Source organism: Canis lupus, chromosome 20, assembly GCF_003254725.2.
Source record: "Canis lupus dingo isolate Sandy chromosome 20, ASM325472v2, whole genome shotgun sequence".
Classification (NCBI taxonomy): Eukaryota; Metazoa; Chordata; class Mammalia; order Carnivora; family Canidae; genus Canis; species Canis lupus.
The window spans coordinates 37,383,510-37,401,605 of record NC_064262.1 but is presented as its reverse complement, the minus strand read 5'-3'; the positions used below and the strand labels follow the sequence as shown (position 1 = coordinate 37,401,605).

The 18,096-nt window shown below is 38.1% G+C and overlaps 1 protein-coding gene across 31 annotated transcripts in view; it reads right to left on the bottom strand.

The window, feature by feature from the left end:
• PBRM1 (polybromo 1) overlaps positions 1 to 18,096 on the bottom strand; it is a 121,142-nt gene that overhangs the window by 97,410 nt on the left and 5,636 nt on the right. For all 31 annotated transcript variants that reach the window (XM_025456113.3, XM_025456117.3, XM_035702407.2 and 28 more), the window contains 3 exons: positions 16,661 to 16,758; positions 6,288 to 6,435; positions 611 to 754 (listed from right to left, as the gene is read on the bottom strand). In XM_025456113.3, coding sequence (XP_025311898.1) covers positions 611 to 754; positions 6,288 to 6,435; positions 16,661 to 16,758 — 390 coding nt within the window. The remainder of the gene's footprint in view (positions 1 to 610; positions 755 to 6,287; positions 6,436 to 16,660; positions 16,759 to 18,096) is intronic.

Sequence of the window (18,096 nt, the reverse complement as noted above, 5' to 3'; positions counted from 1 at the left end):
AGAAAGAGCCAAAGGAAGCATGTTCTAAGCAGAAAAGCACCTACAAAATCCTACAGGCAGGAGCACATTTGGCATGTTCTAGGAATCCTACCAGTCTAACCTACAAAAAATATCCTGAAGATGATTCCAATGACTCTCCAACTCTTTTTTTTTTCTTTTTTTTTAAGATTTATTTATTCATGAGACACACAGAAAGGCAGAGATACAGGCAAAGGGAGAAGCAGGCTCCACACAGGGAGCCTGATGCGGGACTCAATCCCAAATCCTGGGATCACACCCTGAACCAAAGGCAGATGCTCAACCGCTGAGCCACCCAGGCGTCCCAACTCTCCAACTTTTAATCACAACACTGCCTACTATTTCAATCTAGCAAGACTGGAATAGTACTTGATAGTATGAAAGTTCTCCTTAAAACTGAGCAGGAAATATGCATTAATGTAAGAGTAACTTATGAAAACAACCTCTCTGGTCATATGCCCCCTTACCCTCCTCGCTACCAACACAGCTTCACAGGAAGCCCAGCTGCCTATAGTAGCACAGAAGAAATCACAGGCAGGGGTCTTGTCCACTTCCCAATGGTCCATCCTACTTGCTCCAGTTGTACACTTACTCCTTCCGTCACTGTGCCTTGATTGTCTTGCCCATCTTCATCATCATCTTCATCATCTGCTTCTCCCTTTTGAACAAACTCATTTCTCGTTCGAAGGTACAAATCCCAGAGTTTGCAAGCAGCTTTATATTCAGGAGAATCTGGCTGTACATTAACAAAGATAAGAGAAAAAAACCCTCACTTTAGTATTTTATTGCAAATCAATGACTACTTTTAAAGCAGTCTATTCCAGCAGAGACTAGCATTCTAAGGCATTAACTTTGAAACTGTGCTACAAATTTAGAAATCCTTATGATTAAAAGACACATGGGCCTCCATTTCTCTTCTGAAGAACATGTTTTAAAAGCATTCTGAAATAATACTTACGTATGCCTAACTCATTACATTAAGACTTGAAGCAGAAGATAACAATTTATAAATTAAAACTAATTACTCATACACAAAGAAACGCAATTTATTTATTTATTTTTGAAGATTTTACTTATTTATTCATGAGAAACACAGAGAGAGAGAGAGAGAGGCAGAGACACAGGCAGAGGAAGAAGCAGGCTCCATGTAGAGAGCCTGACGTGGGACTTGATCCTGGGTCTCTAGGATCCCGCCCTGGGCTGAAGGCGGCACTACACCGCTGAGCCACCGGGGCTGCCCTAGTACTACTTCTATTTTTAAGGTGTTTACTACTTAATTTAAAGACTTCTTTTCCTAAAGTGTAACAGGGATAAACTTTAACTGAAACTTCTCAGTAAGAGCAATGCTGGAAGCAATGTTAAAATAAATAACACGTAACTTTAAAAACGTACCCACACGCTGACAATAAGGAGTAAGCAATGCTCAAAAGAACAAGAATAGAGTAAAAGGGGCAGCCTGGGTGGCTCAGCGGTTTAGCACTGCCTTCGGCCCAGGGCATGATCCTGGAGACCCAGGATCAAGTCCCACGTCAGGCTCTCTGCATGGAGCCTGCTTCTTCCTCTGCCTGTGTCTCTGCCTCTCTCTCTCTCTCTGTGTCTCTCATGAATGAATGAAATCTTTAACAACAACAACAGAAAAGAATAGAGTAAAAGCAGGAACCCAGATGAGCAAGCACAACACTGAAGCTGATGTTCACTTGAGAGCTTTTGTAAGACCAGATAAACCCAAGCTTTAGTTTTCAAGGCTCTCTGAGGCTGCAAGGACAGGAGATAAAGGTCAGGGCCCACCAGAAGCTGGAACTTCAAAGGCCACAGCTGCAGTGTAAGTGGGAATTCAAAACAATTCAGTTTCTGTTGAGAGATGCCTGGGAACAACACTACCCATCTCAACCTCCACTCAGCTAACCTGTGCTTATTATCCCAAACCACAGCACTGCAGGGTGAGGGGAGACCCAAGATAAATCTCCACTGAGAATTCTTCATCATATGCTAGCTCTAACAAAGACAGGCCAGGTACCTGGGATAAGCGACACACTACCTGAATGAACCTAACTTCAATCTAAGCCTCAATCTCTAGAGATCAAGTTCCAAGACATATGAGCTTAAAGTTAAAATTCCTAAAACACAAAAGAAGGAAATAATCACAAAAGAAAGCCAGCAGAAATCACCGTAAAATCAGATATGCAACATTTCAGATATTGGAATTATGTGCCGTTGAATGAAAAATAAGTGTGTTGAACATGTTTAAAGAAACAATAGGATTGAAAAATATAAGCAAAGTGCAGGAGACTCTGAAAAATAAACTACTTCCAAAATATGAAAAATATAAATATTAAAAAGTTAGAACTCAATAGAGAGGTCTAAGAGTTTCAAAGAAAACTGGAAGAACTAAAGAAATTAACTAAAGAGCAACATAGGCACTAAAAAGTGGACTATGAAAGGTTAGGAGGAACAGAGACCTGGGAGGGGTCTAATAGAACACCCAATCAGAGTTCTATCAGATGGGAGAGTGGGGCAGGGACAGCATGTAAAGACAAAACAGTTGCAAACTTCTCAGAGCTGATGAAAAATACCAAAGATTTAGAAAGCCCTATCAAACCCCAGACTATACAAAGACATCCATATCTAGACATATCACCATGAAATTGCAGAACACATGAGATAAAGACACCAAAAACAGCTAGAAAGAAAAGACAGCTAACCTTTAAAGGAACTAAAATTACATGGACTTCTTGATAGCAAATAAATAAATAGGGGCACCTGGCTAGCTCAGTCAGAAGGATATGCGATGCTTGATCTCAGGGCCATGAGTTCAAGCCCCACACTGGGTTTTAAAGATTAAAGATTACTTAAACTTAAAAAAAAAAAAAAGGAATAAAGAGTAGAATGTGAGTAAAAACAAATACTGATAATCTATAAAACAATAACATTCTTTTACGGGATTAAAAATCTGCCACAACAGGGGTGCCTGGCTGGCTCAGTCAGTGAAGCATACCATTCTTTATCCCAGGATTGTGAGTTCCGGTCCCGTGTTAGGTGCAAAAATTACTTAAAATCTTTTTTTTTTTTTTTTTTTTTTTTAAGATTTATTGATTTGAGAGGGAGAGAGAGAACTCGAGGAGGGGGAAGGGCCGGGAGAGAATCCTCAGACTCCCCGTTGAGCAGAGCCAATGTGGGGCTTGATACCAGGACCCTGATATCATGACCCAAGTCAAAATCAAGAAATGGATGCTCAACTGACTGTAGACTACCCAGGTGCCCCAAAAATCAAATCTTAAAAAAAAATTCTGCCATAACAGAACTAAAATACAAAACATCAGTAGCATAAATAGATCAGAGTTTAATTGTTCTAAGGTCTTTGTATTGTTCAGAAGGAGATTTAAGATGCTGATTAACTTTTGACTTTGATAAATTAAGTATGCATATTAAAACTTCTTGAGTAAGAAGTAACAGGTTACCAACACATCTTACAACCCCCAAATTACAGAGAAAATAAGAGGGTATAACAAAATGTAACCTAAGGAAGGCAGAAAGAAAAACAGGAAAAAAAATTACAAATGAGATAAACAGAAAGTAGAAATTTAGATGACAACAATATATCCAAACAATGTTATTACTAAAACTGTAAAGAGATGAAATCCAGTTAAAAAGATCATCACCTGTATTAATAGAAATTCACGTATATGCTGTTTACAAGAGATACATTAGCGTGAAAAGGCTGAAGGAAAAGAATGGGAAAAAAATTAACTAGATAAAAACAAAAGCTGATAGAACTATGTTAATATAAAACAGACTTCAAACAAGACCTTACTAATGACACTACATAATGAAAAAATTTCAATTTACTAGGACAATGTAACAACTTTAAACTTGTATGTTCCCAGTTACATAGTTTAAAAATACATAAAGAAAAAGATCAACAGAGTTATAAGGAGAAACAGACAAATCCATGGTCAGAGTGAGAGATTTTAAAATACTTCATTTGGTAAATAGTTTGTGCAGATAAATCAGTTAAGGATATCAATGATTTTAGTGACATAATTAACAAGCTAGGTCTGATGGACACAGGCAGAATCCTGTATCCAGTGAACAGCACCCCTGTTACAGTCACAAAATTTATAGCATCTTTATTCATGATAGCTAAAAGTAGAAACCATGCAAATGCCCATCAACTGGGAAATGGATAACAAAGGGTGGAATAGCCATATAACAGCCTATTATCTAGTCACAGAAAGGAATGAAGTACTAATACATGCTACAAAATGAATGAACCTCAAAGACATGCTCAGTGAAAGAAGCCAGTCACCTAAGGCAATGTAGTATTTGATTCCATTCATATGCAACATACTGAACAGGCAAATCCACAAGGAAAGAAAATAGATTAGTGGTTGCCAGGGGCAGGGAGGAGGGAAATGGAGAGCACCTGTTAATGCCTATGGTTCTTTTGGAGGTAATGAAGATATTCTGGAGTTAAGTAATAGTGATGTTTGCACAACTTTGTGAATACACCAAAACCCCCCAAATTCTATACTTTATTACTTTTTAAAGTAGGCTCCAGTGATGCCTGGGTGGCGCAGTGGTTTGGCACCTGTGTTTGGCCTGAGGCATGATCCTGGGGTCCTGCATCGGGCTCCCAGCATGCAGCCTGCTTCTCTCTCTGCCTGTGTCTCTGCCTCTCTCTCTCTCTCTCTCTCTCTGTCTCTCATGAAAGGGTAAATAAAATCTTTTAAAAAAATTAAATTAAATTAAAAAATAAAATAATAAAATAAAATAGAATAAAATAAAATAGGCTCCATACCCAGTGTGGAATCCAACACAGGGCTTCAACTCACAACCCTGAGATCAAGATCTGAGATGATATCAAGAATTGGAAACTTAACCAACTGAGCCATCCAGGAGCTCCCGAATTCTACACTTTAATTTAAAGAAGACTTAAATAAACAATACACCAAATTCAAAGACTGGAATAATCAATATCACTATTATGTCAATTCCCCACAATATCATTGATCCACAGAGTCAATGCAATTCCAACAAAACTTCCTTGGGATCCCTGGGTGGCGCAGCGGTTTGGCACCTGCCTTTGGCCCAGGGCACGATCCTGGAGACCTGGGATCGAATCCCACGTCGGACTCCCGGTGCATGGAGCCTGCTTCTCCCTCTGCCTATGTCTCTGCCTCTCTCTCTCTCTGTGTGTGACTATCATAAATAAATAAAAATTAAAAAAAAAAAAAACAATAAAACTTCCTTTTTTAAAAAGATTTTATTTATTTATTTATTCATTCATTCATTCATTCATTCATTCATAGAGACAGAGAGAGAGGCAGAGACAGAGGCAGAGGGAGAAGCAGGCATCATACAGAGAGCCTGACGTGGGTCGTGATCCAGGGTCTCCAGGATCATGCCCTGGGCTGCAGGCGGCGCTAAACTGCTGCACCACCGGGGCTGCCCAAAACTTCCTTTTTTGTGTGTGCTTAACACAACATATAAATGTATAAGGGGCAAGAATAATCAAGAATAATCAATAACCAGTCCTTCCTTAACTGATAAAGAATTATAAGGCCATAATTATTAAGGCAAGAAACAGCCAAGTGAGCTGAAACAAAAGGAACAGAACAAAGGGCCAGAAAGGGACACAACAGTCCAGGGAAATGGTGCCAGCACTGAAAGCGTAGATGGACATGGAGATGACCACTTCAAGGTGATGCTTATCCCCATTTAGAAACAAAATAGAACTCTAGCTCGCAGAAGACACAAAACCAATCTGAGCTGCCTTAGAGGTTTATATGTGAAAGACAGAACTATTAAACTTTTAGAAGAAAATATAAGAGTGTCTTTATAATCTTTGGATGAGAGGGAGTTCTGCAACAAGACACAAATGACAAACCACAAAGTTAAAGAGTAATAGACTGGATTATATTAAAACAATCTTCTGTTCATCAAGACACCATAAAGAATGAAAACAGCCTCACAGTGGACTATGACAGCAATAAATACAAACCAAAGAGGATTAATATCTAGAATATATAAAAAAACTTCTAGAAATAAATATGAAAATGACAACTCAAGAGAAAAGCTGCCAAAAGATTTGAACAGACACAAAAGAAACAAGAATGGTACGTGCTACATGAATCTTCAGTCTCTTTATTAAAAGAAACAAACTCAAACCACCAAATGAGAAAACACTACTTACCTACTAGACTGATAAATATTTAAAAAGCCAAGCTATTACTCTAATTGGATACCTTCTAAATATGGTGCTTTCTTACCTTATAATAGGCCTTTGCATTGTTAAAAAGCAGCTGGAAGTCAGCCGTCAGCAGATTAACATCATCATACTCTTCCATTTTTAGCTTTTGTTGGATTTTCATCAAATCAATGGGCTGAGAAACCACTTCATAATAGTCAGGTTGATTTCTGTAGTAATGTTTTTAAAAAAGGTATTAGTCCAAAGTCCATAAAAAGTTATATTTCAAAACTACTTGTGGTCATGTCCAACATCCCAAGTGACAGAACATACTAGACTTATTCCTATTATTACAACTGAAAAGGAATAACCAAAGCAAGTGCATATGCAAGCCCTTTTCTAAGTATATATTAGCAACATAAAAACCTAACTTAACATCTGTAATGGTTATTTATATGCTAAATATCTAAGATTTAGGGCACCAGCACTAAAACTATGTCACTGGCATCTTCTGCAAATGAAAATAACTTACCTTTCGCGGTGTTCAATAGTGGCTGAAAATATTCATTTTCAAAGCTCTTTGCAAACTTACAAAATGGACTGTCTCTTCACTTAGTGACCAGAACTTTTTCTGCCAAGTACTACCAAGTGCCTACTATATATACTGCTCTGATAGCAATTACTAAACTTATAGAAGAGGTCCTTGGCACAGGGAGTTTACCAAAGATAAAAGTCCTAAGACAAAAACAAACATGACCAAACCATTAAACAAAACAAAACAAAAAAACCCAAAACACATAGGAATAATAAATACTAAATCCAGAATAGTGATTATCTATCTCTTGGAGAGGAGAGATAGTGAAGGTCACAAGGAAACTTCAAAGGTAGTTATAAATGATAATTTCTTAAGTTGGGTTTTGGGTTCATGGATGTTTATTATTCTGATTTTCTTTTATTTAAATTCAATTAATTAACATATAGTCTATTATTAATTTCAGAGGTATAGTTCAGTGATTCATCAGTTGTATATGATACACAGTGCTAATTATATCACTTGTCTTTTTAAAAAAAAAAATTTTTTTTTTTTTTAATTTATGATAGTCGCACATAGAGAGAGAGAGGCAGAGACACAGGCAGAGGGAGAAGCAGGCTCCATGCACCAGGAGCCTGATGTGGGATTCAATCCCGGGTCTCCAGGATCGTGCCCTGGGCTAAAGGCAGGTGCCAAACCACTGCACCACCCAGGGATCCCATCACTTGTCCTTCTTAATGCCCATCACCGTCTGTCTTTTTTCAAATGAAATTTCATTAAACAAGTAAATCTCCTGAAAAATTATCTCAGTGACTATTTCTCTCAATTCTCCCTCAGGGGTAGGTAGTTAACTCCATTCTATATGGATAAGAAATAAGTTACTACCTTACAAAGAATGTCACGGTCACAAAGGCTTTAATCTCTCTTGGGACCCTGGCTGACATTTTACAGCCCTTTATGTGGGATATATTTAATTCCTAAAATCTTTTATTCTGACATAAAAATTGCAAGAATAGTACAAAGCATGTTTTTCTGAACCATTTAAAAGTAAGCTGCTGACATGAGGTTCTATGGCCCCTGAATAATTTAGTTATTTCCTATAAACAAGTACCAAAGCACAAAGATCAAAATCAGGAAATTGACTCTGCTACAGTATCACCACCTAATCCTCAGACCCCATTCATATTCTGTAACGGTTCCAAAATTGTCCTTTACAGCCAAACAATCAAGTCCAGAATCACATACTGCATATATATTTTAGTTTCTTTCATTCTAAAACAGGTCCTCAGTCTTTCCTCAACTTTCAGGATCTTGATACTTTTGAAGATTATGAGCCAGTTATTTTATAGGGTGTCCCTCAATTTGAGTTTGTCTGTTTTTCTGATGAATAAATGCAGGCTACACTTTGGTAAGACTACGACAGAAATGATACCGCATTCATCACACTGTATCCTTTCAGGTGACACAAGATTTCAACTTGTCTCAGTTCTTACTGTGGGGCTTATTCTGATCACTTGATTATATAGTGGTGTCTGCCAAGCTTCTCAACTGACAGAGCTACTGTTTTCTTCCCTGTACTTTATGGAGCAGTACCTCCAGACTATGTAAAAGTCCATCCCTAATCAATTTACTCACTTATTTATATCAATATGGACTTCTGGAAGTCATTAAAACCCATTACACTAATTATTCTGATGCTCAAACTGCTCAAGGTTGGGCCAGGAAGAGTCCTTCAAGATGGTTTGATCTCTCTATGTACTTCTGACATGTTCCCATCACCCTTTGAACATCTGCTTGCTTACTTTCCTTTTTTTAAAAAGATTTATTTATTTATTTATTTATTCATTCATTCATTCATTCATTCATTCATTCATGAGAGACAGAAAAAGAGAGAGAGAGGTGGGCAGAGACACAGGCAGAGGGAGAAGCAGGCTCCATACAGGGAGCCTGAGGTGGGACTTGATCCAGGGTCTTCAGGATCACGCCCTGGGCCAAAGGCGGTGCTAAAACTCTGAGCCACCCAGGCTGCCCAGTCTGCTTACTTTCTGGCAGCCTAAGATGTTACAGGCTCATCTTGTACTTGCCCTTCAAATCAACCATTTCCCCAAATAATTCTGGTTCCTTTCAATGGTAAATGGTATTTAAAAACGACGTCCAAGGTGCTGGATGTGCTCAAGTCTCCTCGTGTGTTACCACTCCCAGGCTGTCTCAAGGGACAGAGCAGGGGACAGACATATGCTTACTTATATCTACATTTCTATTATCTACATATGTTGGAAACCATGAATTCACACCAACACTTTCTTTTTTCTTTTTTTTAATTTTTCTTTTCACACCAACACTTTCAATTCCAATCCTACACCACAGGGTTCATTCTAGTTTTCTTCCCCTATGTGTACCTCCTTTGTCAGATAATGAGAAACCCGAGTCCTATTTATTCACAATGTATTACGTACGTGATTGGTCTCCTGTTTATAACCAATCTCCTCTTGATGCTGCCTACCTCCATCCCACAATGCTTCTCCTCCCCTCACTAAGGCTATGACCCCTTGCCCTGGGCTAGGCCACACCCCATGTAGCCCTCCTTACTCCACCCATGACAGACTATTGTCACTACTACTCCCTCAACATGGACATCCTCCCTCCACTTAGGCCTCAACACCCCATGCCAGAAAGTCCTTCAACATAAGCCCCTTCTTTACCATGCCCAGGCTCTGACACTGTGTGATGTGATATTGCTACTATCCACAACCCTCCCCGCAACATCCCACCACCTATCTTCCTGGCAGATGGCAAGTTTGCTCAGTCTCATCTAATGGCTTTTGGATTAAATTCTTCAGGAAGGGAAAAGAAAAGGAAAAATAAATTGAATTTTTTAAAGCTCTTACCAACTATTTATGATTTTAGTAAACTATGAAATTAAGTATTAGGAGATTAAAGGAGTGCTCATTTTACTATCTGGAGAAAGTGCAGGAACATAAAGGTCTCAGTGAATTACAACAAAGGATCATCCAGGCCTAATGTTGATGTTGTCAGTGATGCCAAGTGAGCATTAGGGCTTCGTTAACCTGAGATCCACCAGGGCTCTCTCTACCTGGGCCTGATGGGTCAGTCTATTGCTCCTTGTTGAGGCTGGACCTCAGCAGCCTCTCAGATTTGGGGGATTATCTATAGACAACTGAGAACCCAACTGAGGACCTGCACCTAGAAAGAATACTTTCTCCCAGAAGCTCTGCCAGAGGGCTCCTCACAAACATTTTCAGACTTAGCACATAGACAAAAGGGAGATCAGGATCCCAACATTCCACTGTGTGTGTGTGATAAGGTCAAAAAAAGGGCCTCTCCCTCCCTTTCAAAATAAAAGATTTCTACTAATTTTTCCTACTTAAATCAACATATGAAAAGCATAAAATAATAAAAATTGTCCCTACTCATCCAGAGATAAAAGCACTATTAGTATCCTTTCAGGCCTCCATGTACATGTATATACAAACAGGATTGTGCAGTACACATTCTTGCACAATAGCTTTTCTCTTTCAACACATGGCACCCTGCCATGACATGGCCACAGAAGAGCCAAACTGTAACTGATACTTTTAACCAGAAGAGTGAGAAATACTGGGCCTCATATGTGGAGCCTGCTGTCTACCTTCCAATCCTTTCCCTATCCCCAGGATGGCAGCATTCTGAGCTGCTGCGTGGCTACCAAAGAGCATCTTCATCAGCCTTGCTGCAGCTAAGTTCTGACCAATACAAGAGCTGAAGTATACCATATCCAGGTCACATCCTTAAAATGCCTTATTTTTTCCTATGGGCTGGAAGATAGCTATGAGGGTGAGCCATCTCAGACCATGCAGACAAGAGTGATATCACAAGGAGAGCAGGGGAAAGAGACAGATAATACCTAGGCCCTGAGGCCTTTACAAAACAGGACTTTTATATGAGAAAAAGCAATTTTTCTTGTTTCAATCACTGTTAATTTGGATGTCTTAACACAAGTAGTTTGTTTGTTTGTTTTAAGGTTAATGCGAGAGAAGGGGGCGGGGAGGAACAGAGGGAGAGGTACAAGCAAACTCTATGCTGAGCAGGAAGCCCGACTTGAGGCTACATGGACCTAGGATCATGACCTGAGCCAAAGGCAGACACTTAACCAACTGAGCCACCCGGTGCCCCACAAGAAGCTTTATATACTGATCAAAACAAAGTCCCAAAAAAGAGATTCACAATTGTGTAGCTCTGAGTATTACAGCTTCCCACAAACTCTTAAGAAAATATATACATTCCACAGAGGGGTAGAGATGCCCCTCAGGCACAGCACTGGGGGGAAGGCAATCAGTGCTCATAGGGTACCACAACTTGGAAGCTAGAAGACTGTGCTCTAGCACCCAAAGGCACTCTTTAGGACTAGCCTACTGGTGGGAAGCCGGCAACAGAGGCAGTCCTCGTCTATGAGGAGTTTGTGTACTCCAGTATGATGCTGCTCTTCTCTACAGCATACAGGTTAAGAGCACAGGCTTCAGAATCAGAAAGATTTGAGTCTCTCTACCTGGTTACAGTAGTTCTGAGATCTTATGCAAATTCTCATCTATAAACCACAATAATAATACTTGTCAAGTTTAAACAATATAAGGAAGTGCTTGGCATTGTGTCTAGCATGTGGTAAATAACAAAAATGGGCTTTTATTACATGCTAATTAAATAACATTTTAAAAGACTGTTATGGGGAATCTCTGGGTGGCTCAGTGGTTTAGTGCCTGCCTTTGGCCCAGGGCATGATCCTGGAGTCTCGGGATCGAGTCCCACATCAGGCTCTCTGCATGGAGCCTGCTTCTCCCTCTGCCTGTGTCTCTGCCTCTCACTCTCTCTCTCGGTGTCTTTCATGAATAAATAAATAAAATCTTAAAAAAAATAACAAAAGACTGTTATGATAAACCAACAAGTCTGGAAGCAGTTATCTGTTTTTAAAAAGAGCCCTTCTTTTTTGGCCATGACTAATCTACATCCTTTAATTCAGGATGCTGACACTGTATTCTTAATGGCTCTGCTCTTTGAGGTGAAATGTTTGCCTTCAGCTCAACTTTCAGCTTTTTCATTACCCACCATGCAATCAACAATCATGAATGAATCTAAATCCTTAGTTAACTCACTGTACTAGTTTCCTACAGCTGCCATAACAAATTGCCACAGACTTAATGGCTTAAAACAACACAAATTTATTATCTTCTAGAAGTCCCAAATGGGTCTCACTGGACTAAAAAGCACGGTATTGGCCTTCTAGAGGTTCTAGGGAAGAATCCATTTCCTCACCTGTTCCAGTTTCTAGAGGTTGCCTCCATTCCTTTGCTTGTAGCCCCCTTCCTCCATCTTCAAAGTCACGGGTGTAGCATCTCCAAATCCCTCTCGGATTCTGACTTTTCTGCCTCCCCCCTCCCTGTTTAAGGACCCTTGAGATTACACTGAACCCATTTGGATAAATCAGGATAATTTCTCCAATGCAAAGTTAGTTGATTAAGAAATTTAATTTTTCAAAAAAAAAAAAAAAAAAAAAAAAAAAAAAAAAAAAAGAAATTTAATTTTTCTCTGGCATGTAATCCAACATATTCATAGATTCTGGGGACTGGAACATGGACATATTTGGGGGCCATTATTCTGTCTACCACACTTATGTACTCCAACTACCAGAGTTAGAAGGGAATAGTGATGTCATTTTGATAGCAAGAGAAGGAACCTCTAGGCAGGGAGAACACAGCCTCTACAGGGAGGTGTGTGTAATGTACATACTGGGCCAGCAATATGTTTTGCTTCATTGGACCAGAGAAGTCAAACCCAAAAGTACAGGCACAAAGAAAAACAAGCAAGATGAACATAATCATTGTGGCCTCTGTATATTTTGAAAACAGATTCCTTTTAACAATGATAGCTACAACTTCATTGCTATCTTAAAGACTGTAAATAATTTTTAAAAATACGCTTCACTCTTGTGGCACCTGAGTGGCTCAGTTGGTTGCTGTTTGCCTTCAGCTCAGATCCTCATCTCAGGGTCCTGGGATCAAGCCCCATGTGGTTGTCGGGCTCTCTGCTCACCTGGGAGTCTGTTTCTCCCTCTGTACCTCCTCCTGCTTGTGCACTCTCTTGAGCACTCTCTCAAATAAATAAAGAAAATCTTTTTTTTTTTTTAAATGCTTTACTCTCAAGGAACTAGACAAAGAAAAACATAATAAACTCAAAATGAACAGGAGAAATAATATACAACAGATTTAAAAGAAAACAGAAAAACAAACAAAAACATGAACAAAGCTAAGAGTTGGTTTTTTGAAAAGATCAACATTAATTGACAAACCTTTATCTGAATGAACTAAGAAAAAAAAGAAGACTCAAAATCACAAATGAAAGAGAGAACATTACAATCAATGCCACATACATAAAAAGGATTATAAAAGAAGACTATGAACAACTGTATGGCAATGAAGTAGATAATTCAGAAGAAATAAATTCCTAGAAACACGTAAGACTGAGTTTGAAGAAACAGAAAACGTGACTAGACCTATAACTAGTACAGACGCTGAACCTATAATCAAAAATCCTCCAGTAAAACTACTGGGTATTAACCCAAAAATACACACACACACACACACACACAAAATCAAAGGAATACATATACCACATGTTTATTGCAGTATTATTTACAATAGCCAATTATGGAAGCAGCCCCAGATGTTCATCAATACACGAATGGGTTAAAAACAGAGGATATGTATATGCATATATGTATATACATACATACATATATATATATATATATATATGCACAATGGAATATTAGCCATAAAAATAACTAAATCTTGCCATTTGCAACAACATGGATGGAGCCAGAGGGTATAATGCTAAGTGAAATAGGCTAGAAAAAGACAAATACTGTATGATTTCACTCATATATGGAATTTAAGAAACAAATGAGCAAAGGGGAAAAAGAGAGACAAACCAAGGAGATTTTTAATTATGAAGAACGAACTGATGGTTACGTTACTACTGTACTACCGTGGAGATGGGTAAGAGGATGGGTGAAATAGGTAACAGGGATTAAAGAGTACACTTATTGTGATGAGCATGGAGTAATGTACAGAATTGCTGAATCACTATATTGTACATACGAAACTAACACTGTATGTTAACTATACTGGAATTTAAAAATTTAATTAAAAAAAAAAACAAAAACAAAAAACTTTTCTTTCCCAGCAAAGAAAAGTCCTGGGCCTAATGGCTTCCCTGGTGAATTCTACCAAACACTTAAAGAACTAAAATTAATCCTTTTCCAACTTTTCTAAAAAAAATTGGAGAAAAAACTTACTTATTCTGTGAAAGCATCAATATTCCTTTTTTTTTTTAAAAAAACTTTATTTTTTTATTATTTATGATAGTCACAGAGAGAGAGAGAGAGAGAGAGGCAGAGACATAGGCAGAGGAAGAAGCAGGCTCCATGCACCAGGAGCCCGACGTGGGATTCGATCCCGAGTCTCCAGGATCGCGCCCTGGGCCAAAGGCAGGCGCTAAACCCGCTGCGCCACCCAGGGTTCCCGAAAGCATCAATATTCTTATACCAAAGCTAGCAAAGATGTTACAGAAAACTACAGACCAACATCCTTTATGAACACTTAGAAAATTTTTCAACAAAATACTAGCAAAATATTAAAAGCATCACACCATAAACAAGCAGGGTTTATTCCTGGAATTCAAGGATGATTCAACCTATGGAAATTGATAAAGTAATGCATCATAGCAGAATGAAGGAAAATAACTGAGTGATGATCTCAGCAGCTGCAAAAAAAAAAAAAAAAAAAAAAAAAAACCTGACAAAATTCAATACCCTTTCAGGATAAAACTCTCAAAAAATTAGGCATAGATGGAAAGAACTTCAACATAATAAAGACCATACAGGAAAAGCCCACAGCTACCATCATACTCAAAATGGTAATAAATAATAAAAAAAAAGCTTTCCTCTAAGTTAAGCAACAAAATAAGGATGCTTGCTCTCACCACTTCTTTTCAACATATTCCTGGAAGTCCTAGGCAGAACAATTAGGCAACAAAAAGAAAAAGGCCTCCTAAATGAAAAGAAACAAGTAAAAATCTGTTTACAGATGACATTATCTCCTAAGCAGAAACTCTAAAAGTTCCAAAAAAAGGGCAGAATAAATAAATTCAGCAAAGTTGTAGTGTGCAGAATTAACATATGCAAAAATCAGTTGCATTTCAATACACTAACAGTGAACAATCCAAAAACGAAAAAAACCCATCCAATTTATAACAGCATCAAAAAGAACAAAAAATTACAAATAAACCTAAACAAAAACATGAAAAACTTGTGCACTGAAAACTACACACCTCTCTAAGAAATTAAAGACTCAAATAAATGGAAAGATATCCCATATTCACAGATTAGAAAACTTAAATATTGTTAAGACACCAATACTCCCAAAGCTATCTACAGATTCAATGCAATACCTATCAAAATCCCAACAGTACTTTTTGCAGAAACAGAAAAATCCATCCTGAAATTCAGATAGAATCTCAAAGATCCCCAAATAGCCTAACCTATCCTGAAAAAGAACAAAGTTGGAAGACTGTCCTAGGGTTCTTCAGAGAAACATAACTAATAGGAAAGAGATACATACACACAAATATGTATAGACACACACACAGACACACACATGCATGGGTCTTATTATAGAAATTGGCTCGTGTGATTACCGAGGCCAGGAAGTCCAGGATCTGTCATCTGCCAGAGAATCAGGAAAGCGAGTAATATGAGTTTGAAGGCCCAAGAACTAGGACCTCTGAGATCCGAAGGCAGAAGCAGATGGATGTCTCAGCTTAGAGAGCACTAATTCATCCTTCCTTTCCCCTTTCGGTCTACTCAAGGCCTCAGGAGATTGGGCAATACCCCACTGCACTGGTTAAGGCCATCTTTTTTATTCAGTCTCCTATTTAGAGGCTAATCTCTTCCAGAGACATCCTTATTGACACAGATATATCTGGGAATCCAGTCAAGATAGATATCTTAGCCCAGCCAAGTTGAGACAGAAAATTAACCACCACAGGATTCCTACTTTTTGATTTCAAAGCGTACTACAAAACTACAGGTGCGGCAAGGATGTGGAGAAATTGGAACTCTGGTACGCTGCTTGTGGGAAAGTAAAATGGTACAGTGATATGGAAAACAGAATGCTGATTCCTCAAAAAATTAAAAACAGAATTACTATAAGATCCAGCAATGCCACTTCTGGGTATATATCCCAAAGAACTGAGAGCAGCATCAAAGATATATTTACATACCCATGTTCACTGCAGCATTATTCACAAGAGCCAAGTGATAAAAGTAACTCAAGTGTTTATCAACAGATGAATAGATAAAAGGTGATATATCCATACAGTGGAATATTATTCAGCCCCCAAAAGGAAGGAAATCCTTTTGAATGCTACATCACAGGTGTCCACTGAAACCATTATGTTAAGTGAAAGAAGCCATCACAAAATACAAATACTGTATGATTCCACTTATATAAGACCTCTAGCATAGTCAAATTTAGAAAAACAGAAAGTGTAATGGTGGCTGCCAGGAGCTGGAGGCAGGAAGAAAGGAACAGGGAGTTTTATAATGGGTACAGTTTCAATTTTGCAATATAACAATGTTCTGGAGGTCTGTTGTACAACAATATGAAAAAACCCTTAATGAACTGTATACTTAAAATTATAAAATGTATAAATTTTATGTTGTGTATATTTTACAATAAAATTTTTTTAAAAAATATGCTTCACTACATCCTGACAACTAAAACTAAAATCTGGACCCCAATATTCTTTAAACCATTCCTTCCAAAGGAAAACTCCATTATCAAATCCCTCCCACTCACCTTCCAACTCACCTTCGTTTGGGTGCCCTAATGAAGAGCTCACAGAGGAGCCTGCCCTGCTCATCCTTATAGTCTCGGATGGTATTGTAGAGTTCATGGCATACAGCAATCTATATATCGTAAAAGGTTTAAAAAAAAAAAAATCACCAGAAATGTGAACAGAAAGCCACTGTAGGTGTAAGGATTATCCATTAACAAAAACATACCCATAAAAGGCAGTTAGAGAAGAAAATGGACAAATCCCCAAGTTCCCACACAAAAACTCAGGTCTGAACTATGCTGACATCATTTCCTTATTTAAAAGAATTTAACTGATTAGGGGCACCTGGCTGGCTCAGTCAGAAAAGTATCCAACTCTTGATCTCAGGGTTATGAGTTCAAGCCCTACATTGGGCATAGAGATTACCTAAACAAAACTTACAAAAAAATTTAACGGATTAAACATTTTGGCATCTTTCGCGAGATTTATGCTACTCATTATTGTTCTTTTCTCCTTAGCTAAATCAGTTCCTATCACTCTCTCGGTTAAAATCATCCAAAAGAGGAGCTTCCCACTACTGACAGAATAAAATCTAAACTCTAAACGCTGACCACAGAGTATGTAGAGTAACTACATACAGTGGCTGGGCAGACTTCACCCGTCTTCTTCCTTTGGACCATCTTTCTGTAATCACAACACAACAAACCCATTCCTGACCCAGCTCCTCTTCATTGGGTCCCTCTGCCTGGAATACCCTTCCCTAGTACTCCATAGGGTCACTGCCATTATAGAGAAATCTATCAAGTTTTGGGCACAAGTAACACAAATAACACAAACTTTTTTTTCTTAGCATTTATCATTAACTGAGAGTACTTTATTATCTATTTGTTCATCTGTTTACAGTCTGCTTCTGCCACACTAGAATCTAAGCTCTTTGTGAAAAATTGGCTTGTCTTACACGCGGTTATATCCCAACCATCAGAATAGTGATTGCTTGGCATATGATAAGCACACAGTTATATGAATAACATATAACGTGAAGTACCTATATTTTTTTCTTTCCTTTTTGTCAAAAGGTAGAAACTTCCAGTTATAAATAAACACTGGGGATGTCATGTCATGTATAACACGGTAATTATGTACAACACTGCTATGTATATTTGAAAGTTGTCATAAGAGTAGATCCTAAAAGCTCTCATTATAAGAAAAACTATACTTTTTTTGGCCATTTATAGGAAATAACAGATGTTAAACTAATTGTGGCTTTAGTTCACAATTTATGTTGGTCAAATCATCATAGTGTACACCTTCAACTTATATAGTGTTATGTCAATTACATCTCAATAAAACTAGAAAAAAAAATTGTTCATATTTCTATTATGGTGTTGGCCATTCCCTGATCTGTAGAATTCCTAAGCCCATTTGGTTATTTTTAACTAGAATTAAGTGCTTCATGAATAAATAAAAT